The sequence below is a fragment of the Myotis myotis genome, unplaced genomic scaffold (genome assembly GCF_014108235.1).
Source record: "Myotis myotis isolate mMyoMyo1 unplaced genomic scaffold, mMyoMyo1.p scaffold_m19_p_2, whole genome shotgun sequence".
NCBI lineage: Eukaryota > Metazoa > Chordata > Mammalia > Chiroptera > Vespertilionidae > Myotis > Myotis myotis.
The window spans coordinates 118354832-118374596 of record NW_023416324.1 but is presented as its reverse complement, the minus strand read 5'-3'; the positions used below and the strand labels follow the sequence as shown (position 1 = coordinate 118374596).

General features: G+C 41.8%; 1 protein-coding gene across 11 annotated transcripts in view; it reads right to left on the bottom strand.

Moving 5' to 3' along the window:
• Nucleotides 1-19765, bottom strand: part of ROBO2 (roundabout guidance receptor 2) — a 1562785-nt gene that overhangs the window by 89379 nt on the left and 1453641 nt on the right. For all 11 annotated transcript variants that reach the window (XM_036349426.1, XM_036349422.1, XM_036349425.1 and 8 more), the window contains 3 exons: nucleotides 16261-16492; nucleotides 13674-13798; nucleotides 8015-8186 (listed from right to left, as the gene is read on the bottom strand). In XM_036349426.1, the coding sequence (XP_036205319.1) occupies nucleotides 8015-8186; nucleotides 13674-13798; nucleotides 16261-16492 (529 nt within the window). The remainder of the gene's footprint in view (nucleotides 1-8014; nucleotides 8187-13673; nucleotides 13799-16260; nucleotides 16493-19765) is intronic.

Below are 19765 nucleotides of genomic sequence, written 5' to 3'. Positions count from 1 at the left end.
AAAAAACAGAAATCCTTAGAAGGGGAAAGCATTTATTCAACTCTATACTAAATATCAAAAGTTATGTTAAAAATTATTAAGTAACACAAAATATTAAATTAAAAGATTCAGCTGAAGAAGTGCTTATAGAGAAATTTATCACTTTTTTGGGAAATTTACCACTTTAAATATTCATATTAGAAAGAAGTAATGCCCAAATAATTGGTATTAGTTTCTATCTTAAGAAGCAACATAAAAGTAAGAAGGAAAAAAAAAGCAGAAATTGATTAACTAGAAAACAAATAAATAAAACTAAAAAAGTTAAAAATTTATACTTTCAATAACAAAACTGATTAAACCTTGTCCAGGATGGTTAAAATAGGAGAGAGAAAGGAATGGTGGGGACAATAAAAAAGGAGATGAGAGAAAATATAAATCTCTAGTATCCTATATAATAAAAGCATAATATGCAAATTGTCCCCTTGACCAGCAATTCGTCTGGGAGTTCAACCAGGGGGCAGGGCTGGCCGGGGGAAGGTAGGGAGGCTCTGAGTGGCAGGGTTGCAGTGGCAGCAGCAGGCTACCAGGGGAAGGGAGGGAGTCCCCAGCCAGTAGCCTGCAGCCAGTCGCTGCTAGGGAACCTACCAGTGAATAAATTTCATGCACTGAGCCTTTAGTATAAGAATAAAAGTAGAGGTATTATTATATCTTGCAAACATTACAATAAATAATTACAAATAAGGAGATAGCTATATACATAAAAGCCTAAGCGACCAGTCAGTTGACTGATCAACCTATCACTATGATGTACACTGACCACCAGGGGGCAGACGCTCAAAGCAGGATCTGCCCCCTGGTGGTCAGTGCACTCCCACAGCAGGAGCACTGCTCAGCTGACTGACAGGCGCCAGATGCCAAGCTCACAGCTGGTGAGCACAGCTGTGGCAGTGCCCACAGCTGAGCGGCAGTGAGCCTACCCAGCAGTGCTGGTGGCAGGCTCAGCAGGGCCAGCATGAGTGGGAGTGGCGGGGTGCCTGACCGGAGCTCCAGCTCCTCCCAGGCCACCTACTGCTTCGGACACCACTACATCCCTCAGGGGATGTTGGACTGCTGGTTTTGGCTGATCCTGCAGTCCAGGCCAAGGGACCCCATGGATTCGTGCACCAGGCCTCTAGTTGAAAATAAGCATCTTATCTAATAAAAGAGAAACATGCAAATTGACTGTACCTCTGCTACACTCACAAGCCATGCCCACCAGCGACGCCCACCAGCCATTCAGGAACGAGTATGCAAATAAATCAAACCAAGATGGCTGTGGTCACAGAGCTGGAGCAAACAGAAGGTTTGGGTTGCCCCTGGCAATGGAGGAAGCCAAGCTTCCTGCCTGCCCTGGCCATCCCTGAGCTCCGCTAAAGGCAACAAAGTTTCAATTATAGAAGCTAAATAAATCCCAGATACCTGCTTCCAGCCCTTGTGGCCTCCGCTCAAGGAGGGTCTGGGAGCCTGGGTTGCCCGAGGCCGTGGCCAGCCTGCAAACAGCCATCAGCCCCTCACCCAGGCTGGCCACACCCTCATGGAGTGAGGGTCCCACTGGGGGGCTTGGCCAGCCTGTAAACAGCCCTCATCCCCTCACCCAGGCTGGCCACGCCCCCCCAGAGGGGACCCTCACCCTATGGGGGCATGGCCAGTCTGAAAACCACCACAGGCCCCTTGCCCAGGCTGCCCCACGCCCCAAGGGAACCCCCACCCTGATCCGGGACACCCTTCAGGGCAAACCAACCAGCCTCCACCCATGCACCAGGCCTCTATCTATACTAATAAAAGGGTTATATGCTAAATAGACTGGGAGACCTTCCAGGAGACGTTCCGGACGTTCTTCTGGACAAAGCCATGGTGGCAGGGCCAAGGTAAAGGTGGTTAGAGGCCAAGAGAGGAGGGCAGTTGTGGGTGATCAGGCTGGTGGGGGGCAGGGCCATTAGGGGTAAGTAGACCAGCAGGGGGGGCAGTTGGGGGCAAGCAAGCCATCAGTGGGGGTCAGTTGGAGGTGATCAGGACCATGGGGGGGCAGTTTGGAGTGAGCAGGCCAGCAGGGGGGCAGTTGGGGGTGAGCAGGCCAGTGGGAGGGGAGGAAAGGTAGGGGTGAGCAGGCCAGCAGGGGGGAAAGTTGGGGGTGATCAGGCTGGTGGGGGGGGGCATTTGGGGGCAAGCAGGCCAGTGGCGGGGGGCAGTTGAGGGAGGGCAGGCTGGCAGGCAGAATGGTTAGGGGCAATCAGGCAGGCAGGCAGGTGAGTGGTTAGGAGCCAGCAGTCCCGGATTGTGAGAGGCATGTCTGACTGCTGGTTTAGGTCTGATAGCCATAAACTGGCAGTAAGACATCCTTTGAGGGGTCCCAGATTGGAGAGGGTGCAGGCCGGGCTGAAGAAAAACCCCTCCCCCATGCACAAATTTCATGCACCAGGCCACTAGGATGCTAATAAATTTCAAAACTTAGATGGATAAGACAGATTTATTAGTGAGCAAAAACCAAAAATCTATTTACCACAACCAACATAGAAGAAATAAAAATTCGAATTAAGTTTAAATTTCTAAAAATAAAGAAAACTCCAGGGACAGATATAATTGCTGAATTTTTTTTTTAAATATATTTTATTGATTTTTTACAGCGAGGAAGGGAAAGAGATAGAGAGTTAGAAACATCGATGAGAGAGAAACATCGATCAGCTGCCTCCTGCACATCTCCTACTGGGAATATGCCTGCAACCCAGGTACATGCCCTTGACAGGAATCGAACCTGGGACCCTTCAGTCTGCAGGCCAATGCTCTATCCACTGAGCCAAACCAGTTTCGGCTAATTGCTGAATTTTAAGAAGTATTTAAGGAAGAAATAATACAAGGCCTGAAAAAACTCTTGCAAAATATATAAGAGGAAGGAATAAATCCCAACCTATTTCATAAAGCTAGCAACCCTGATTCCAAATCCTTACAAAGAAAACTACTAATCAATACCCCTCATGACTAGATACAAAATCTATACTAATAATAGCCTAGGGTGTCAGGACCATTTGGACGACCTAACAGTGGGCGCTGGGACACTGGGGTGTGGCAGCAAGAACGATCATTCTCCCTCTGGGTCCCTTCCCTAGCGGGCAGCTCCCATCCCCCAATGGAGAATGGGGAGCCAGGGGTGGGTGGCAGGGGACACGGGCCATGCCAGGCCAAGGCCTCTGCCCTGCAAGCCCCCCCCCCCACCCCCAGCGTGTGGGAAAGGGGGGCCTCTCTGACCTCTCAGTCCCTCTCCCTGGCCTTCAGGCTCCCATCCCTAATGGCCAATGGGAAACTGGGGGAACCCTGGGTGGAGGGTGGGGCATGAGAAAGTGCCAGCCCAAGGCCCCGCCCCCAATCACCCCACACACAGAGGTCAACCAGCGCAAAGGGCAAGGCCAGAGAGGGGAGAATGGCCGACCTCTTGGTCCCTTTCCCTCGGCCCACAGGCTCTCATCGCCCATGACAAACCAGTTTCCATTAGTAGGAAGAAGATACAATAGAACAGCCTGGACATGGCAAGTCTTTTTCCTTATTGACTCTTTATCACTGGGCTCTAGAGAAATAATGGCCAGGTCCCCTGTTGGGTCCCTCGGAGACCCGTCTCTCCTCCTCTGCTCAGCCCTGCTGATCATCGGGTGCCCCAGAACAAGAGGGAGAGGAAAGCTGGACTTAGCAACGCCACCCAACCAAGGGTTGTGGGTAGCAGAGGGACATGGTGACTTTGGAGTCACACAGACTCTGCCAGTTAGACCTGTGTAACCTCTCTGAGCCTCGGTTTCTTCATCTAGAAAATGGGTATGATGATAGTACCAGCCTCAGTGGAATGTTACAGGTGTGCATGAGATTGTGCACATAAGGCTCTCAGCCCGGTGCTTGATAGGTGCTAAGCCTCACTGTTGCCACTGTGATTATCTGCCCTCTGCCCTCCCTGGGCTGATGAACCCATGTTTAACTAGCAATGTAGGCAGGTGTGGAAATTGCCTGCTCTGTGTCCTGGGGGCCCTGGGAGAACCGGATTCCCGATTCCCGGGCAAGATGGCTCTGCAATATGAAACCCCTGAGGGTCAGGAGTCCAGCTGGGTCCCAGCATGTGCTCCCTGGGTCTCCCGGGCAATACTGCTGCCTTCCCTCTCTTCCCGGCACTGTCCTGTCCTGCCTCAGTTGTCACTCACGCTGGGAATCCCTGGTCATCTGTGTGCACACCTGTTCCCCATGTGCCTCCCAGCTCTGCCCTGCTCTTTGGCGAATCACTTAATCACTCGACACCTTTGTTTTCTCATCTGAAAGCTGGGAATATAGTGCCGGTCTCCTGGGCTTGTTGATCAAGCCAGGTCACCAGGTGAAGCACTTAGAAGAGTGCTGGGACCTGTTTTAAGTGGCCATTCAGTGTCAGCTGTTCTGTTATTACTGTTGAAAGGCGAGTCTCCTAGGAGTAGGGGTTCTGAGAGGTGCCACTGTCCTGTGAAAACCCTGAAGGAGAATCTTCAGCCTCTTTCAGAAACTGTGAGCTCATTAGCATAATAAACCACCTGTGAAGGACCTTTGCCTCCTATAAGCATGAACAACAAAGAGTAAAAAGCCTGAGGCCTGGGCCTGGATGTCTGTCCTGTATACCAGTAGGTTGCTGGTTAGGTTCCCTGTCTGGGCACATGCCCAGATTGTGGGCTCAATGTTTTTTTCTTTCTCTCTTCCTCTCTCTCTCTCAAATAAATGAAAACACATTGTAAAAAATAAAGTTAGAGGTGAAGCCATTATGGTCCCATGGCTGCAAACTAGAAGAAAACATAACTCAACAAGAATAAGAGACTCTTTAAAAAAAAGAAATTATAGCAATAAAAATAACATAGAATTCCAATGAGGAAGAAAACAGGCATCTAAAGGAATCCATGTAGCTACAGGGGAAAATGCTAATGAGCCTAGATTTTAAAAGACAGACTGGGAAAAATGTATTTGCAGCAAATATTTGATAAATACTTAGTATCTTTAATATATAAGCGTTCACACAAATCCTATATATTAAAAGCCTAGTATGCAAATCAACCGAACTGCAGAAGGACCAGCGGAAGGACTGGTTGCTATGACGTGCACATACCACCAAGGGGCAGACGCTCAACACGAGAGAGGTCCCTGTGGTCAGTGTGCTCCCACAGGGGAAGCACTGCTCAGCCAGGAGCCAGGCTCACAGCTGGCTAGTGCAGCGGCAGTGGCAGGAGCCTCTCCCGCCTCTGTGGTAGCGCTAAGGACCAGTGAGCCAAGAGATAAGGAACAGTGAGTAGGCAGGTGGTAAGGAGCGAGGGGTCCCAGACTGTGAGAGGGATCCCGGACTGTGAGAGGGCACAGGCCAGGCTAAGGGACCCTCCCCCAACCCCACCCCCCAGTGCACAAATTTCATGCACAGGCTCTCTAGTTCTTTATAAAATATTAGCAAATCAGATTAAGTAATATATGTAAAAAGCATAATATATCCTGACCAATTGGGGTTTGCAAAGCAAAGTTTATCTTTGAAACCAGTCAATAGAATTGACCATATTAACACAGATAAGGAGAAAGAAAACAGATGATTTTTCAAATATATGCATAAGAAGTAGTTCATAACTATTAAAGTAAATAAGTGAAGTTAATAAAGTGATAACAGAACAACATATTAAATTAAATTTATATATAATATAGAATAGTTGAGAAAATTTTATGAACCCAATTAGTGTAAAAATAATCAAATACTCAGAAAAAAAGTTTAATACAACCATACTCTGAAAATGACAAAATATTGTTGAGAGAAATTAAAGGTAAATGATAAAGAGATACATCATATTTTTGGAGAGAATAACTCACTATTTAAATGCTTAATCTCTCAACAATAAAAAAAGTTTAATCTCTCCAATTTAATGTATAGATTCACTGTGTTTTCAAGAAACAATTCCAACAATATTGTGTAGAAACTGACAAGATGCTTTGAAACAGTTCTTCTGCCAAAACAATTTTGCAGGAGAAAATAATGGAGCGTTCACATTACCGGATCTCATGACTTTCTATAAGCTACAGTAATCAAAACAGTGGTTTGGCAGATGGACAGATATATAATAAAGACATGGAACAGCACAGGGAATTCAGGAATGGATCCATACATATATGGTTAACTGGGGAAAGGCAAGTTAATAAATGATGCCAATGCAATTTGATATATACTTGGAAATAAATAAGCCTCAACCCTCACACCACATGTAATTACTTGAAGAGAAATTATATACTTAAGCATAAAAGTTAAAATTATAAAGCTTGTAGAAGAAAATATAAGACAATATCTTCACTTTCTAGAGGCAGGACACAATTTCCTAAGAAGCACTAAACGTAAAAAATTAGTTTGATCAACTGTAATTCACTAAAATTTAAAACTTGCTCATCAAAAGATTATTAAAAAATGAATAGAGAAGTCATAAACAAAAAAATATTTGCAATACAAATACATGACAAAGAATTTGTATATGGAGTGGTTATATAATTCCTTCTAATCAGTAGCAGGAGGCAAACAACATACTTTTAAAAAGTTAAAGATTTAGACATTTTACAAAAAAAAAATGTGAATATCTAATATGCACATGTGAACTTGCTCACCATTTTTAGTCATCAAAGAAAACTGAAGTGAGTACTTTTTATACTCACAAGAATGGCTAAAATTACAGACAGGCAACATCACATGTTGGTACAATATGGAAATATTGGAAATAATATTCTTTGCTAGTGATTCTATAAAAGTATGCAATTTGGAAAAAATTGTGTAAAGTCTTTTATAAAATCAAAGTATTTCAATCCTGTTATCCAGACATTACACTTTAGTTATTTCTCTCAAGGAAAAAAAAAATGTTCTCAACTTGGCTTACACAAGAATGTTCATTTTCTGAAGAGAAAACAAATAATATATGATATATTCACACAAATTAATACTGCTCAGAATTAAAACATATTAATTGCTATATATATATACATATATGACATTATGTTTAGTGAAAGAAGCCAGATGTAAAATATTATGTTCTGCACCATTCCATTTATATATATTTTAAGAACAGGCAAAGATATCCATAGTTATTGGTAACAATTTTCTGTAATAATGATAATAGATTTAATAGGGATTTCTTCTTCAGGATAGTATATATAGATTACAAAGTTTATTTTGGCCCGTCTCTTGTTAAATTTGACCTTTTTTTTTTTTTTTTTTTTTTTTTTGGCTAAGGGAAAGCACTTTCTTCCATATGTGCCTCATTTCTTATTATATTTCACTAGAGGCCCAGTGCACAGATTCATGCACCGATAGGGTCCCTTAGCGTGGCCTATACCCTCTCTCAAACTGGGACCTCTCAGGGGATATAGTAGAGTGTGAAGCGGCAGGCAGCCAAGTAGGAGCATGAGCCTGGGCTGGGCACCGAGCTGTTTCCACTCATCTCGGCCCTGCTGTGCCTACTGCTGCCTCCTGCTGCCGCTCAGTAGCACTGCCATGGAGGTGGGAGAGGCTCATGCCACCTGCGCTCACCAACCATGAGCCTGGCGTCTGGCGCCGTCGATTGGTCAGGTGAGTGGCACTCTTGCTGTGGGAGTGCACTGACCACTAGGGAGCAACTCCTGCATTGAGCGTCTGCCCCCTGGTGGTCAGTGCTTGTCATAGCGACCAGTCGACCAGTCACTTAGGGTTTATATATGTATAGATTGGTATCAACATTACTAATGAAACTATTGATTAAAAATACTTTTCAAACAAGCTTTCACCAGTTAAACTCAGTAATTATAATTTTAAGAAGTTTATGGGAGTCTTAACAGTATGAGCAATGGCTAATCATTTTTGTAAGAAACTCTAGTCAGCTAACCCATTTGCCTGTATGATGTGTGTAGCCTCTCATTCATTACTGCATATCCACTCTCAGGAAGGAGATTCAAAAAATAATCTACGTGCCACCAGCTAACTAATTATACACAGACTACATAGGTTGGTACTCACCGATTATTATTGGTTGTGGTTCACTTTTCACTCCAACCCCTGCACTGGTACTTGCTGCAACCTCTACCCGGTATTGAATACCTGGGAATAATCCTCCAATTATTACAGATCGAATGGCTGCATCCACACTTTTGTTGATATGAAATCGTGTTTCATTTCCCAGACACCAGATCTACAGAAATGTAAAGTGAATAACAAAAGAAGATAGACTTATCCTTTCTCATAATTAGATCAATATAGTAGATCAAATATATTTAGTAGTGATCAACTGCTTCCTAGGCTTATAGAAGCACTAGAAGCCCAGTGCACAAAATTGGTACACGGGGGCGGGGGTCCCCTCAGCCCAGCCTGCACCCTCTCCAATCCAAGACCCCTCAGGGGATGTCCAACTGCCTCTCGCAATCCGGGACCGCTGGATCCTAACCACTCACCTGTCTGCCTGCCTGATCATTCCTAACCACCTCTGCCTGCCTGCCTGATCAACCCTGATTTCTCCCCTATCAGCCTGATCACTCCTAACTGCCCCCCTGCTGGCCTCTTCATCCCTAAGCACTTCTGCCTTGCCCCACACTTGGGACCCAGGATTCCCTCCACCAGCTGGTCGCAGGCACCTGGGACCTGGGCTTCCCTCCCTCTGGCCGGCCACAGGCACCCAGGACCCGGACCAGCTTCGCCTGGGGCAGCTGCAGCCGCAGGGGACCGTGGGTGGGTGGCTTTGCCTGGGCTGCAGCCGCAGGCGCTGGCCTTCAGGACTGTGGGGTGGGTGGCTTGTCCCTCTCCCAGGCTGCAGCCCCCGCTGCTGGGGCCCAGGCCCAGGGCAGGCAGCTTGTCTCTCTCTCGGGCCACAGCCTGGCTGGTCCCCATTCCTTTCTCATGAGCTCATATGTGCCTGACTAGTCTCCATTCCTCTCTCCCCAGTGTTCACTGTCTGAGCCATTACAGCATTATAGTGTGAGGGTGTGACAACCATTTGGATATTAGCTCTTTATTATATACATTATTATTAACATTTTTAAAGCCTAATTTATACAGTGTGTGTTTTTGTGTGTATGTGTGTATTAAGGAAAGAACAATAAGGAAAGCTGAAACTCTGCCATGTTCCTTTATAACCAATAATCAACATTGAATTCTCATAACACAATAATTTCCTTAATGCCTGTAGACAGTGGTCCCTGGTTGAGCATTTGCATAGGGATTAAAACATAAATTCCTCTTCTTAATTTACTTTTCAAGATTTATTATACATATAATCTATTAAAATATGATGATTGTGAGTTGTAATATTCAAAGTACGTAGGTGCACATCTAAGTAATTTATATTTCATTTAAGAAAATATTAACTTACACAGAAGTAGCTAACAAGATTAATTGACTTAAGTTATAGGTATTGACTGAGATGAAATTAAAGTGAATATTTACATTGACAGTAATAAATCTTAATATTGATCAATATATTCACACACAAGTACATATGCATGAGAACAAAGTGTTGGGAAGTCTTTAAATACTAATGTGATGAATGCTGGACTTTTACTTCTAGTAATAATAAAATTTTAAGGCATACATTCTTCTTGGATATGGAAATCTGTTACTGTGCAAAGTGTTATAAATAGAAATGTGCTCTCTCTATATATTTGTATTCTTATTATATAATATTTTACAATCTAGATATATAAAGAACATAAAAGGTTTATTTCTGACATAGGTAAATTTCCTGAAGCTAATTCTTTAAAACAATATTTGTAAATTGTATATTTTTTTTGATTTACACTATGATACCTGTGTTACTTTGGAGGAATATTTAGTCCTGGCCTAAATATATATTGTCACCAAAATATTTCAATCTCATATAATTGAGAAAGCTTATAATTTGTGACACAATTTTTCATGTTGTAAAAAAATCAATTTTTAAGTAGATGGAACTTTAGGATATTTAGTCTCAGATTATACAATAGTAAAATGCTAACCTTATTAAAAGTCACACACACACACACACACACACACACACGCACACACTATAGTAGATTTTTGTTGGTCTTAAAACAATGTGTCCTAACACTTAAAAACCTTTAAAATCTGTCTAATTTTCCTATTTAAAAGAACATTATTCCCATATTTCTTATGCCTGTGTTTTTATAATGTAATGGGAATAATTTTAAGTGCTTATGAACATTCTTCCCATTTGTTTCAGTAAGTTAACCATTAATTTAAAAAATTATATTCTAAGTTTATCATTTTTTCTTAGAAATAACAATTCAATCTGCAATGTTTTGTGTGAAATAATTCAGCTTAATTTCACATACCATATATTAATTCCTGGGGTCAAACAGGTGTCTACTTTTCCATTCTAATAGAACTGTCTAGTTATGGTTGTCAGAATTATGTAAATATTTATTAATAACAAAAAGTATAGCTTTAAAATTTTTGCAAGTTTTAATGTGGTCTAATTACATTACCTAATCAGAATCTTATTTCTCAGTTATATATCTTGTGTCTCTTAAACACCAAATGATGATGAAGAAACAATAGATATATACTGTTTCTTTTTTTTTTTTTTAAATATATTTTATTGATTTTTTACAGAGAGGAAGGGAGAGAGATAGAGAGTTAGAAACATCGATGAGAGAGAAACATCGATCAGCTGCCTCCTGCACATCTCCTACTGGAGATATGCCCGCAACCCAGGTACATGCCCTTGACCGGAATCGAACCTGGGACCTTTCAGTCCGCAGGCCGACGCTCTATCCACTGAGCCAAACCGGTTTCGGCAGATATATACTGTTTCTAAATAGCAAAAAGCTCAGCTGAAAAATAAGATAATCAGCCATTTGTTCAAAACATGGTTTTTGCAAAATGTATTTAATGGCTTTCATTTTTGAATGATATATTTTGCAAGATTTCAGTACATTAACAAAAGCAGATAAAAGCAGAGTGGGAGTTGGTGCTGCCCACCCTCCTATTTATACCCTACTACTCTAAACCCCGGAAGCATCTTTTTCTGAGAACACTATTTAAAAATTCTGCTATAAGGTGTGTTACACAACAATCTAATCAGAAAAAAACCCTGCTCCACCATTATGGTTTACTTGTGCAACTGAGTTTGTGTTATCTGTGACTTTAGGTTTAGGTTCTAATCCCCTATCCATTTGTTGTTTTATCTCAGCGGTTCTCAACCTATGGGTCACGACCCCTTTGGGGGTCGAACAACCTTTACACAGGGGTCTCCTAAGACCATCAGAAAACACATATATAATTACATATTGTTTTTGTGATTAATCACTATGCTTTAATTATGTTCAATGAAACAATTATGTTCAATAGTAACAATGAAAATACATCCTGCATATCAGATATTTACATTACGATTCATAACACTAGCAAAATTACAGTTATGAAGTAGCAATGAAAATAATTTTATGGTTGGGGGTCACCACAACATGAGGGACTGCATTAAAGGGTCACGGCATTAGGAAGATTGAGAACCACAGTTTTACCTGTCACTCAAATCCTATCTAACAAAAGAGAAACATGGTAATTGGCGAACGACCTCTACCCTTCCCATTGGCTAATCAGGGCAATATGCAAATTAACTGCCAGCCAAGATGGCGGCCGGCAGCCAGGCAGCTTGAAACTAACATGAGGCTTGCTTGCTTCAGTGATGGAGGACTCCAACATTCCCCGCCTGCTTTGCCAGCCTCTGAGCTTGCAGTTTAAGAAACATTGTAACAAATATAGAAGCTAAACAAAACCCCAGAAACCTGTTTTCAGCGAGCCCGGGATCTCAGAGCTGGAGTTGATACAGAGTTTCGATTATAGAACCAAAACAAACCATATACCTTCTTTCAGCAGCAGATGCCTCAGAGCTGGAGCCAAGCCTCAGAGCTAAAGCTGGCCCAGAATAAAAAAAAAAGAAAAAAAGGAGCAGTTGGGAGCTTCAGCCCTCAGCCCCTCACCCAGATTGGCCAAGAACCCCAGTGGGGACCCCCACCCTGAAGGGTGTGTGACCAGCTGCAAACAGCCATCATCCCCTCACCCAGGCTGGCCAGGCACCCCAGTGGGGACCCTCACCCTGATCCAGGACACCCTTCAGGGCAAACCAGCCAGCCCCACCCATGCACCAGGCCTCTATCCTATATAGCAAAAGGGTAATATGCCTCCCAGCACCAGGATCAGCGGAGCCGCGAGGCCTCCCAGCACCGGGATCAGTGTGACAGGGGGCAGCGCCCAAACCCCCTGATCGCCTTGCAGCTCTGTGTGTGACAGGGGGTGGGGCCACAACTTCCCTATCTGCCCTGCTCTGTTCGTGACAGGGGAAGGCACCCCAACCCCCTGATCACCCTGCGGCTCTGTGTGTGACAGGGTGTGGCGCCCTAACCCCCCCTCCCCCCAAGGGCCATGCTCTGTGTGTGACAGGGTAGAGCCATAACCTCCCCATCAGCCCTGCCCTGAGTGTGAGAGTGGTGGCGCCCCAACCCCCTGATCGGCCCTGCTCTGTTGGTGATAGAGGGTGGCGCCCCAACCGCCGCCCCCCCATGGGCCCTGCTCTGTGTGTGATGGGGTAGAGCCATAACCTCCCCATCAGCCCTGCCCTGAGTGTGACAGTGGCGGCGCCCCAGCCCTCTGATCGGCCTTGCTTTGTGTGTGACAGCGGGCGGTCCCCCAACTCCCCTATCTGCCCTACTCTGTGAGTGACAGGGGGGAGCTCCTCAACCCCCTGATGGGCCCTGCTCTGTGCGTGACAGGGGTGGTGCCGCAACCTCCCCATCGACCCTGCCTTGAGTGTGACAGGGGGTGGTGCCCCAACCCCCCAATCGGCCCTACCCTGAGCATGACTAAGGGTGGCATCGCAACCTCCCAATCTGCCCTGCTCTGTGCATGACAGGGGAGGCGCCCCAACTCCCCAATCGGCCCTGCTCTGAGCCCAACCAACAGCTGCACCTAGGGATTGGGCCTGCCCTCTGCCACCCGGGAGCAGGCCTAAGCCAGCAGGGTGTTATCTCCCGAGGGGTCCCAGACTGTGAGAGAGCACAGGCCGGGCTGAGGACCCCCCTCCCCCCCGAGTGCACAAATTTTTGTGCACCGAGCCTCTAGTCCTAATTATAAAAAGCCAGGGCCTTCATGACTGAAACAACCAGATGGATGACCAAACAGCAGTTTGTGTGGGGCTACCAGGCCAACAGGAGGGTTAGTGAGGGACGACCAAATGCCTGAACAGCAGGCTGTGTGGGGTGACCAGTCTGGCAGGGGGGGCAGTTGGGGGGAACCAGGCTGGCAGGGGAGGGCAGTTAGGGGTGACCAGGCTGGCCGGGGGTACAGTTGGGGGCGACCAGGACAGCATGGGGGTCAGTAAGGGGCAACCAGGCAGGCAGGCAGGTGAGCAGTTAGGAGCCAGCAGTCCTGGATTGTGAGAGGGATGTCCGACTGCCGGTTTAGGCCCGATCCCTGGGACATCCCCTAGGGGTCCAGGATTGGAGAGGGTCCAGGCTGGGCTGAGGGGACTCCCCACCATGCACGAATTTTGTGCACCTGGCTTCTAGTATGTAAATATTAATTTACATTCAAGTTCAAAAAGAGAGACACTGAAGATGTGCCTCATTCTTGTGCTCTTGAGACTCCCCTGGGAGCCTGCTTTGTGAACCTTCCTTCATGCAGGCCCTACCTTGTATTCTTGAATGATTCCATTCTGATGATCTGGAGGAGGAGGATCCCAGGAAACACTAATACTTGTGCTGTTGTGGCTTCCAACTGTCAGCACAGTGACAGATTGTGGAGGAGCACTTGGGGCTGTAGAAGAAGCAATTAGAATAAACACAAACTGTAAGTCTTGGTGTGCATTAATGGTGCTTGCAGAATACAAATCTGAAGACAAGAAGCAGGAGATTCTGGTTTCCAGTATTCTAACTGTGCATATAGTATTCAAGAGTGACAGTTTTTATAAAATATATTTTAAATATAATGGATGGATTTAAAGCAAATACAATAGCTGTAGTACTATGTACTGAACAATAAATTTAACAGCTAACATTCTGATGAGTATTTTCTATATACCTAGCCCAGAGCTGTCAGATTTAATTCTCACAATAACCTCAGAAGGTAAAAGCAACAGGGTAGAATTTGAACACAGGTATGTCTAATTTTAAAACTTTGATCTAAAATTTTATTAATCATTATCTCTGAGTGATGGCATTATTGACAACCTATTTATTTTAGTTTGATTTTAATAACAAAAACAGAGATACAGTTATAAATTATACCAACAAATGGAAAATACTTGTCTTTTCATATTGGGAAAAATAATTTACTGCTCTAAATTGAGTCATAATTTAAGATTTCAGACTTATTTTATATTGATGGGCAAGGAACTCTGAAGATAGAAATGAAAACAGTTCATGTTGGGTCAAATGTCTCATGGACACATTTTAACTTCTTCCATTTGCTTCCTTTATGGTTTCTCTGTAATCCCACTGAGAAAAGGTGAGTGAAAAGAATTTCTGATTTTATACTGCAGTGTCCCATACAGTGTATCTGAGAAGTAACAAATACTAATTCTGATGGAAAGCATGAATTCTCAGTGAATCTCTGAGTTTAAACCAAAGAAAGAAAAATCAATATAAAAATCCTTACAGTTAAAACAAAATTCAAAGGGTTATTATGTGAAAGGGTCAAAGCTTTCATAACTCTACATGGTTTAGCCCTTTGAAAATATATACAATTGAGTTGTAAAATACATTTTAAAGCCTGTCTATAAAGTCTCCCATGTTTGGTAAGTCTGGTCATATTTACATTCAGAAGCAGGACACACACATACTACAATACCACCCGTTATTATTCCTCTGTGTGACAATAATGCTCTGAAATGTGGCACGATGACATAAATCCCACCACCGTCTACCAGTTTTGTCGTTATTAAGTAGACTGTATTGAAAAATAACTTCTGAGAGCTAGTTTTTTGTTGGCCTTTCCGCTGACGTGGAGAGAACACCACGCCTGCTTCCTTACAGGTCAATGATTCCTGTGCCCAGCTTCTCTCTATGGATGTGAAAGAACCCAAATCACCACTCATCATTCCCAGGCACAGGCTAGTTGAGTTCCATTTGTTACCTTCACAAGGTCTCTGAAATCGGAGATGAACATACTGCAATGGTGACAAATGTCTAATCCAGGGGAAAAGTCTAAGTGCAGGGGAATTGATTTTGGAAGTATACTTCAACATGGGATTCTGTATTGAGTTATCCCACTTGTTAGTACTATACCTATTCAACCTAAGTAAAATGTAATGGTGATGACTCTATTATTAATTTTTAGTACTTTTTTCTTTACATATCCTAAACATATATTAGTGATGCCTTTAAAAACCTGCACTTATGCCTGTCAGTGTATCACATTGCAAACCAATGTCAAGATAAACTTTTCATTGTGTTGCTTATTATAAGGCATGCATACTTGAAAAGCTCTTTAGACAAATGAGCATTTACACGTTAGTGTGAACAAACTATATACATTTTCTTGAGTTTAGTATATTAATTTATATAAAGTATGTTTAAAAAAAATTTGAGCATATACATAAAATTAGTACAAAACAGAAAAGGTAGGAAATTTATTTTACTTGGCATCTGACTTTTTTTAGTTTTATGATAGAATTTATTATAAGCATGTAGTTAAATAAAGAAGACACTAGTAAATGGACTGGTTGAGACCTACATTTATTTATGTCTCTCAAAGGTTAACTTTAAAGTGCAGGCAAGAAAAGTTCCAAAATGGGGAAGGGAGAAAACAACTGTAAGAAGGAAACTATTGCAAACATGCGTGTGGCATTCTAAATTAGAAATTATGAGTCAGATCAGCAGAGGCCACAGGGAAGAAGACTTCAAGAAGAAAATGTCATTCTAAGAGGCGTGACAATGAACAGCCTGTGCTCTTGAGTTTCTAGTAGCCTGTTTTGATGAAGCCAAGTGAGCCTAATCCATGGAAAAAAATATGGAGAAATATTATAATCAAGTTCCAATGTACTGACAAAGAAGATTTGGGACAAATGTTTACAAATTATTTGAATGTCTTTTTTTTTTTTTTTTGAGTTGTCAGATTTTATGGAATTCTCAGAACAAAAAGAGAAAAAACTCCATCCTGGATTCACTTTTAGCATCTCTCTTGCTACTCTTCTAAGAAAGATGATAAACTACAACTTCAACAGACATTGGTTTCATTATGGTCTAAGTTAGGTTCATGTTAGGAATCTGAATACTGACCTTCTTCGGTAGTACGAACTGTTTTGGATTCACTATCCATTCCTTGGAACTCATTAAAGTAAGGTCGAACTTTAATTTCATAAGTTACCCCCTTTTTCAGATTGACTAGGACAGCATTTCGCTCATTTGCGACTTTAGCATCTAAATTCTGCCATGTTGGTGTGGCCTGCAGGCCCGAGGTCTGGCGATACATCACACGGTAGCCTTGAATAAACTGGGGCTGCCGATCCACCTGAAAAACAAAGCAAAAAGCTTTGAAACCAAAGGGAAGTAATTTAGGCACCACAGTGGCTCCATCCTCATTTCTCTTGTCCCTGTTTCTGTCCTCATCAGCTATCATCAGACGATGCCACAGCATTCTAACTCACATCCCAGCATCTTATACCCTCTTCTAAATCTGACTTCACATTGTTCCTAAGTTATTATTTGAAAAATGAAGAGTGAAACAACTCTCTATCCTATTTAAAATACTTCATGGTATCCAAGATACTGTGTAATTCAAATTCTTTGGATTAACACAAAGTCCTGCCAATTTTTCTAGCTCCATTTCTTATCTGTTTGTCCTTTTTCTATATTCAAGAATTCCTGTCTTTGTGGTTGCATATATAGTTTGATAGAGATTTCCATTCTCATCTCTGTCCATTCACTAACATCTTCACTTAATCAAAAACAGTTTTTGAGTTCCTACTAATAAGCACCAGGAATTTTGCTAAAATGTAGGGACTTGTATGCATGCATATAAGCCTAATCAATGGACACAGACACAAGGGGTCATGAGAGGGGGTGGGGAGTAAAAACACATATGTAATATCTTAATCAATAAAGAAAAAAGCATATGAAAATGTAGGGATAAAAAGAGAATGAAAGGAACCAGTCCCTGACTTCGTAGTGCTTAGAGCCCAAGCCGAAGATGGGAATTGTCTAATGATCATCCAAACAATGTGCAGTCATAGTAATAACAAATAGACATAAACACATGCTATGATTGAGATGTACAAGGAGCTAAGAAAGCCTGGAGTGGAGAAGAATTTGGCTGGATCAGGAAGAGAAGGTGAAGTTTCCCTGAAGGCGTGCTAAGATCTACAAGGACAGTGGGATCTATCCAGTGGAAGAGCAGGATCGGCACGTGTCCAATTCCTGTTGATGGGCGAAGCATGCGAGAGTCCAAAAGTTGTGTTGCTAGAGCATCTGTTCTAAATAGATAAAACAGTTTATAGCCCTCAACAGATATTAAAGACTTTTATTAATTTACCAATAGTCCCACTACTGACACAATTTGACAACTTTCTTGATCCTTTCATTCTTAAATGAGGACAAACAGCTGTTCTTGAAAATCTGAGATTTTGAATCTCAAAACTGACATCAAATAGAAATTTAAAAAATAAGTTCACTCATAATAATTACATAAAACCAAATACATAAAAATGTAAGCTAAAAATGAAACATATTATCTTTATACATTTATGAAACAATCTTTACTGGAATACTACCTTTTTTTTTTTTCATTTTCAGGGAGAAGAAGACTTTTAGCTTTTTTTAATGTCTTACCATGTTTCTAGAAATGCTTGACAAATATAAATACCATAGCACCTTCTCCAATTAACATTTCATATATTATAGTTTGCTAGTCATATTCTAAAAGTCCTTTCACTTGACATATTTCACAGTCAAAGGAAGTGTAAAATTTAATGGAGAAGAGGTGGAAGACCTCATTTTATGAAGTTTGAGGAGAAAGGAACTAGAATATGTAATGATAAAAATGGTTATTTCAGCTTGTTAAAATTTCTTCAACTGTGAACATGTTATAAACAAATGTTATTCTTTCATGTATTAAAATCTAACCTCTTGAGTTGCAGCATTCAAAAAAATTTACAGAATCACAGTTAAAATACCATAGAACAAAGGAACAGTTTTTTCTGTATTTAAAATGTCCAAGTTAGAAAAACACATGAAGTTGGTGAAAGTAAGCATGTGTGTTACTATGTATAGCTAACTCCAGTTTCACAGATGAGTCTAGTCGAATAAGAATTCCTTTTTCCACCCAACAGCTTTCTTACCCTCAATGATTTTCTGATATTAGTGCTACTCTTGTGTGAGGTTATGTTATGAAAAAGTCAGCCCAGTTCTGATGCCAAAGCCATAGTCTTTGAATCCTCATCCATGCCACGAGTTTGTGTTTACACCAATGGGCATATATTTTTGAAAAGCAGAAGTTGTTCTGACATTAAAAAACTAAAAAGCCAAAAGTTAAATTTATGGGAGCCACAGAGAGATACCCTTCATCAAAACTGTCAGTGTTCCAAAATATCACCACAGCATATGTTAAAACAACATTAAACTTGCATTTTATAAAATTCTCTGCATTCACTTTAAGTGAATTTATATACTGAAAGAAAGACATAACTCACAATAATAGCTTGTTAATACTGAAAGAAGCAAGCTGTGTTTTTAAGAAGCACATTAAGCAGCTGTTTCCAGATGAAGGGAGCCTGTAAATCAGGGTAAATTGGTTTTATCCATGTTTGGTTTTCATTAATTAAGTGTTTTAGGGAGTTTATGAAGTTAATGTTTACTATTCAACATTGCCTTCCTCACTTCAGTGTAAATGCCTTCAACCAGCATTTTCTAATGACCCACTTAATAACTAAATAGTCTAACTGGATTATGTGCAGTTGCAATACATTCTTTTCTGGAAAAAAATGTTGTTACAGGTGGAAGCAAAAATGAAAATGCTGAACACTTCCTTTAAAAAAACTAGGTGGGATTTTTATTGGCTATGCATTCTACGCTATTGACTCCTGAAGCACATTTTGACAGGTGGTCATTTTCAAGTTAAATCATATGCTTGTTACTAATTTTATTACCATTCTGATTATGAGTCTGGACACAATTCCATGGGTTTATAAAATTTTAAAACTTGGTATTTTCTGAAATGTGAGTGAAAGAAGAGTTGTCTTAAGGAAAAAGTGAAGTGATGAAGAGAGGTTCAGTCTCAGTTGAGTTATAGCTTAAACTTTCTGAGTCTCAGGTTACTTAATTTGTTCAAATAACTTCCATGTTACAAGGGCACAGACACAATTAAAGGACTACTATAAGTTAAAACACTTGCAAGTTTTAAGGATGCACAATGATAAAGCATCATTGTTAAGTAAACAATATACTAAAAAACAGGTGTCCACATGTGTCCCTCATATCATCACTTGCATTAAAATGTTCAAGTAAGATGCTTAATATCTATCTTTTCAATATAAAAAAAATCCACTTAAACTCAAAAGTCAAAACAAATTTTATTAGATGGGCTTGGTCTGCTTAGTGACTGGTCTGGACTTAGCTGAATTGTGAGCCTGGTTCTCCAGGGCACTCCTTCACCTCCTGTAGCTGTAATATTTAAGGACAACGAGCCTGTGATTCTTTATGTCCTTGAACCAACACACACACACACACACACACACACACACACACACACACACACACCAGAATAAATATTTTTAAATGTAATAATTAT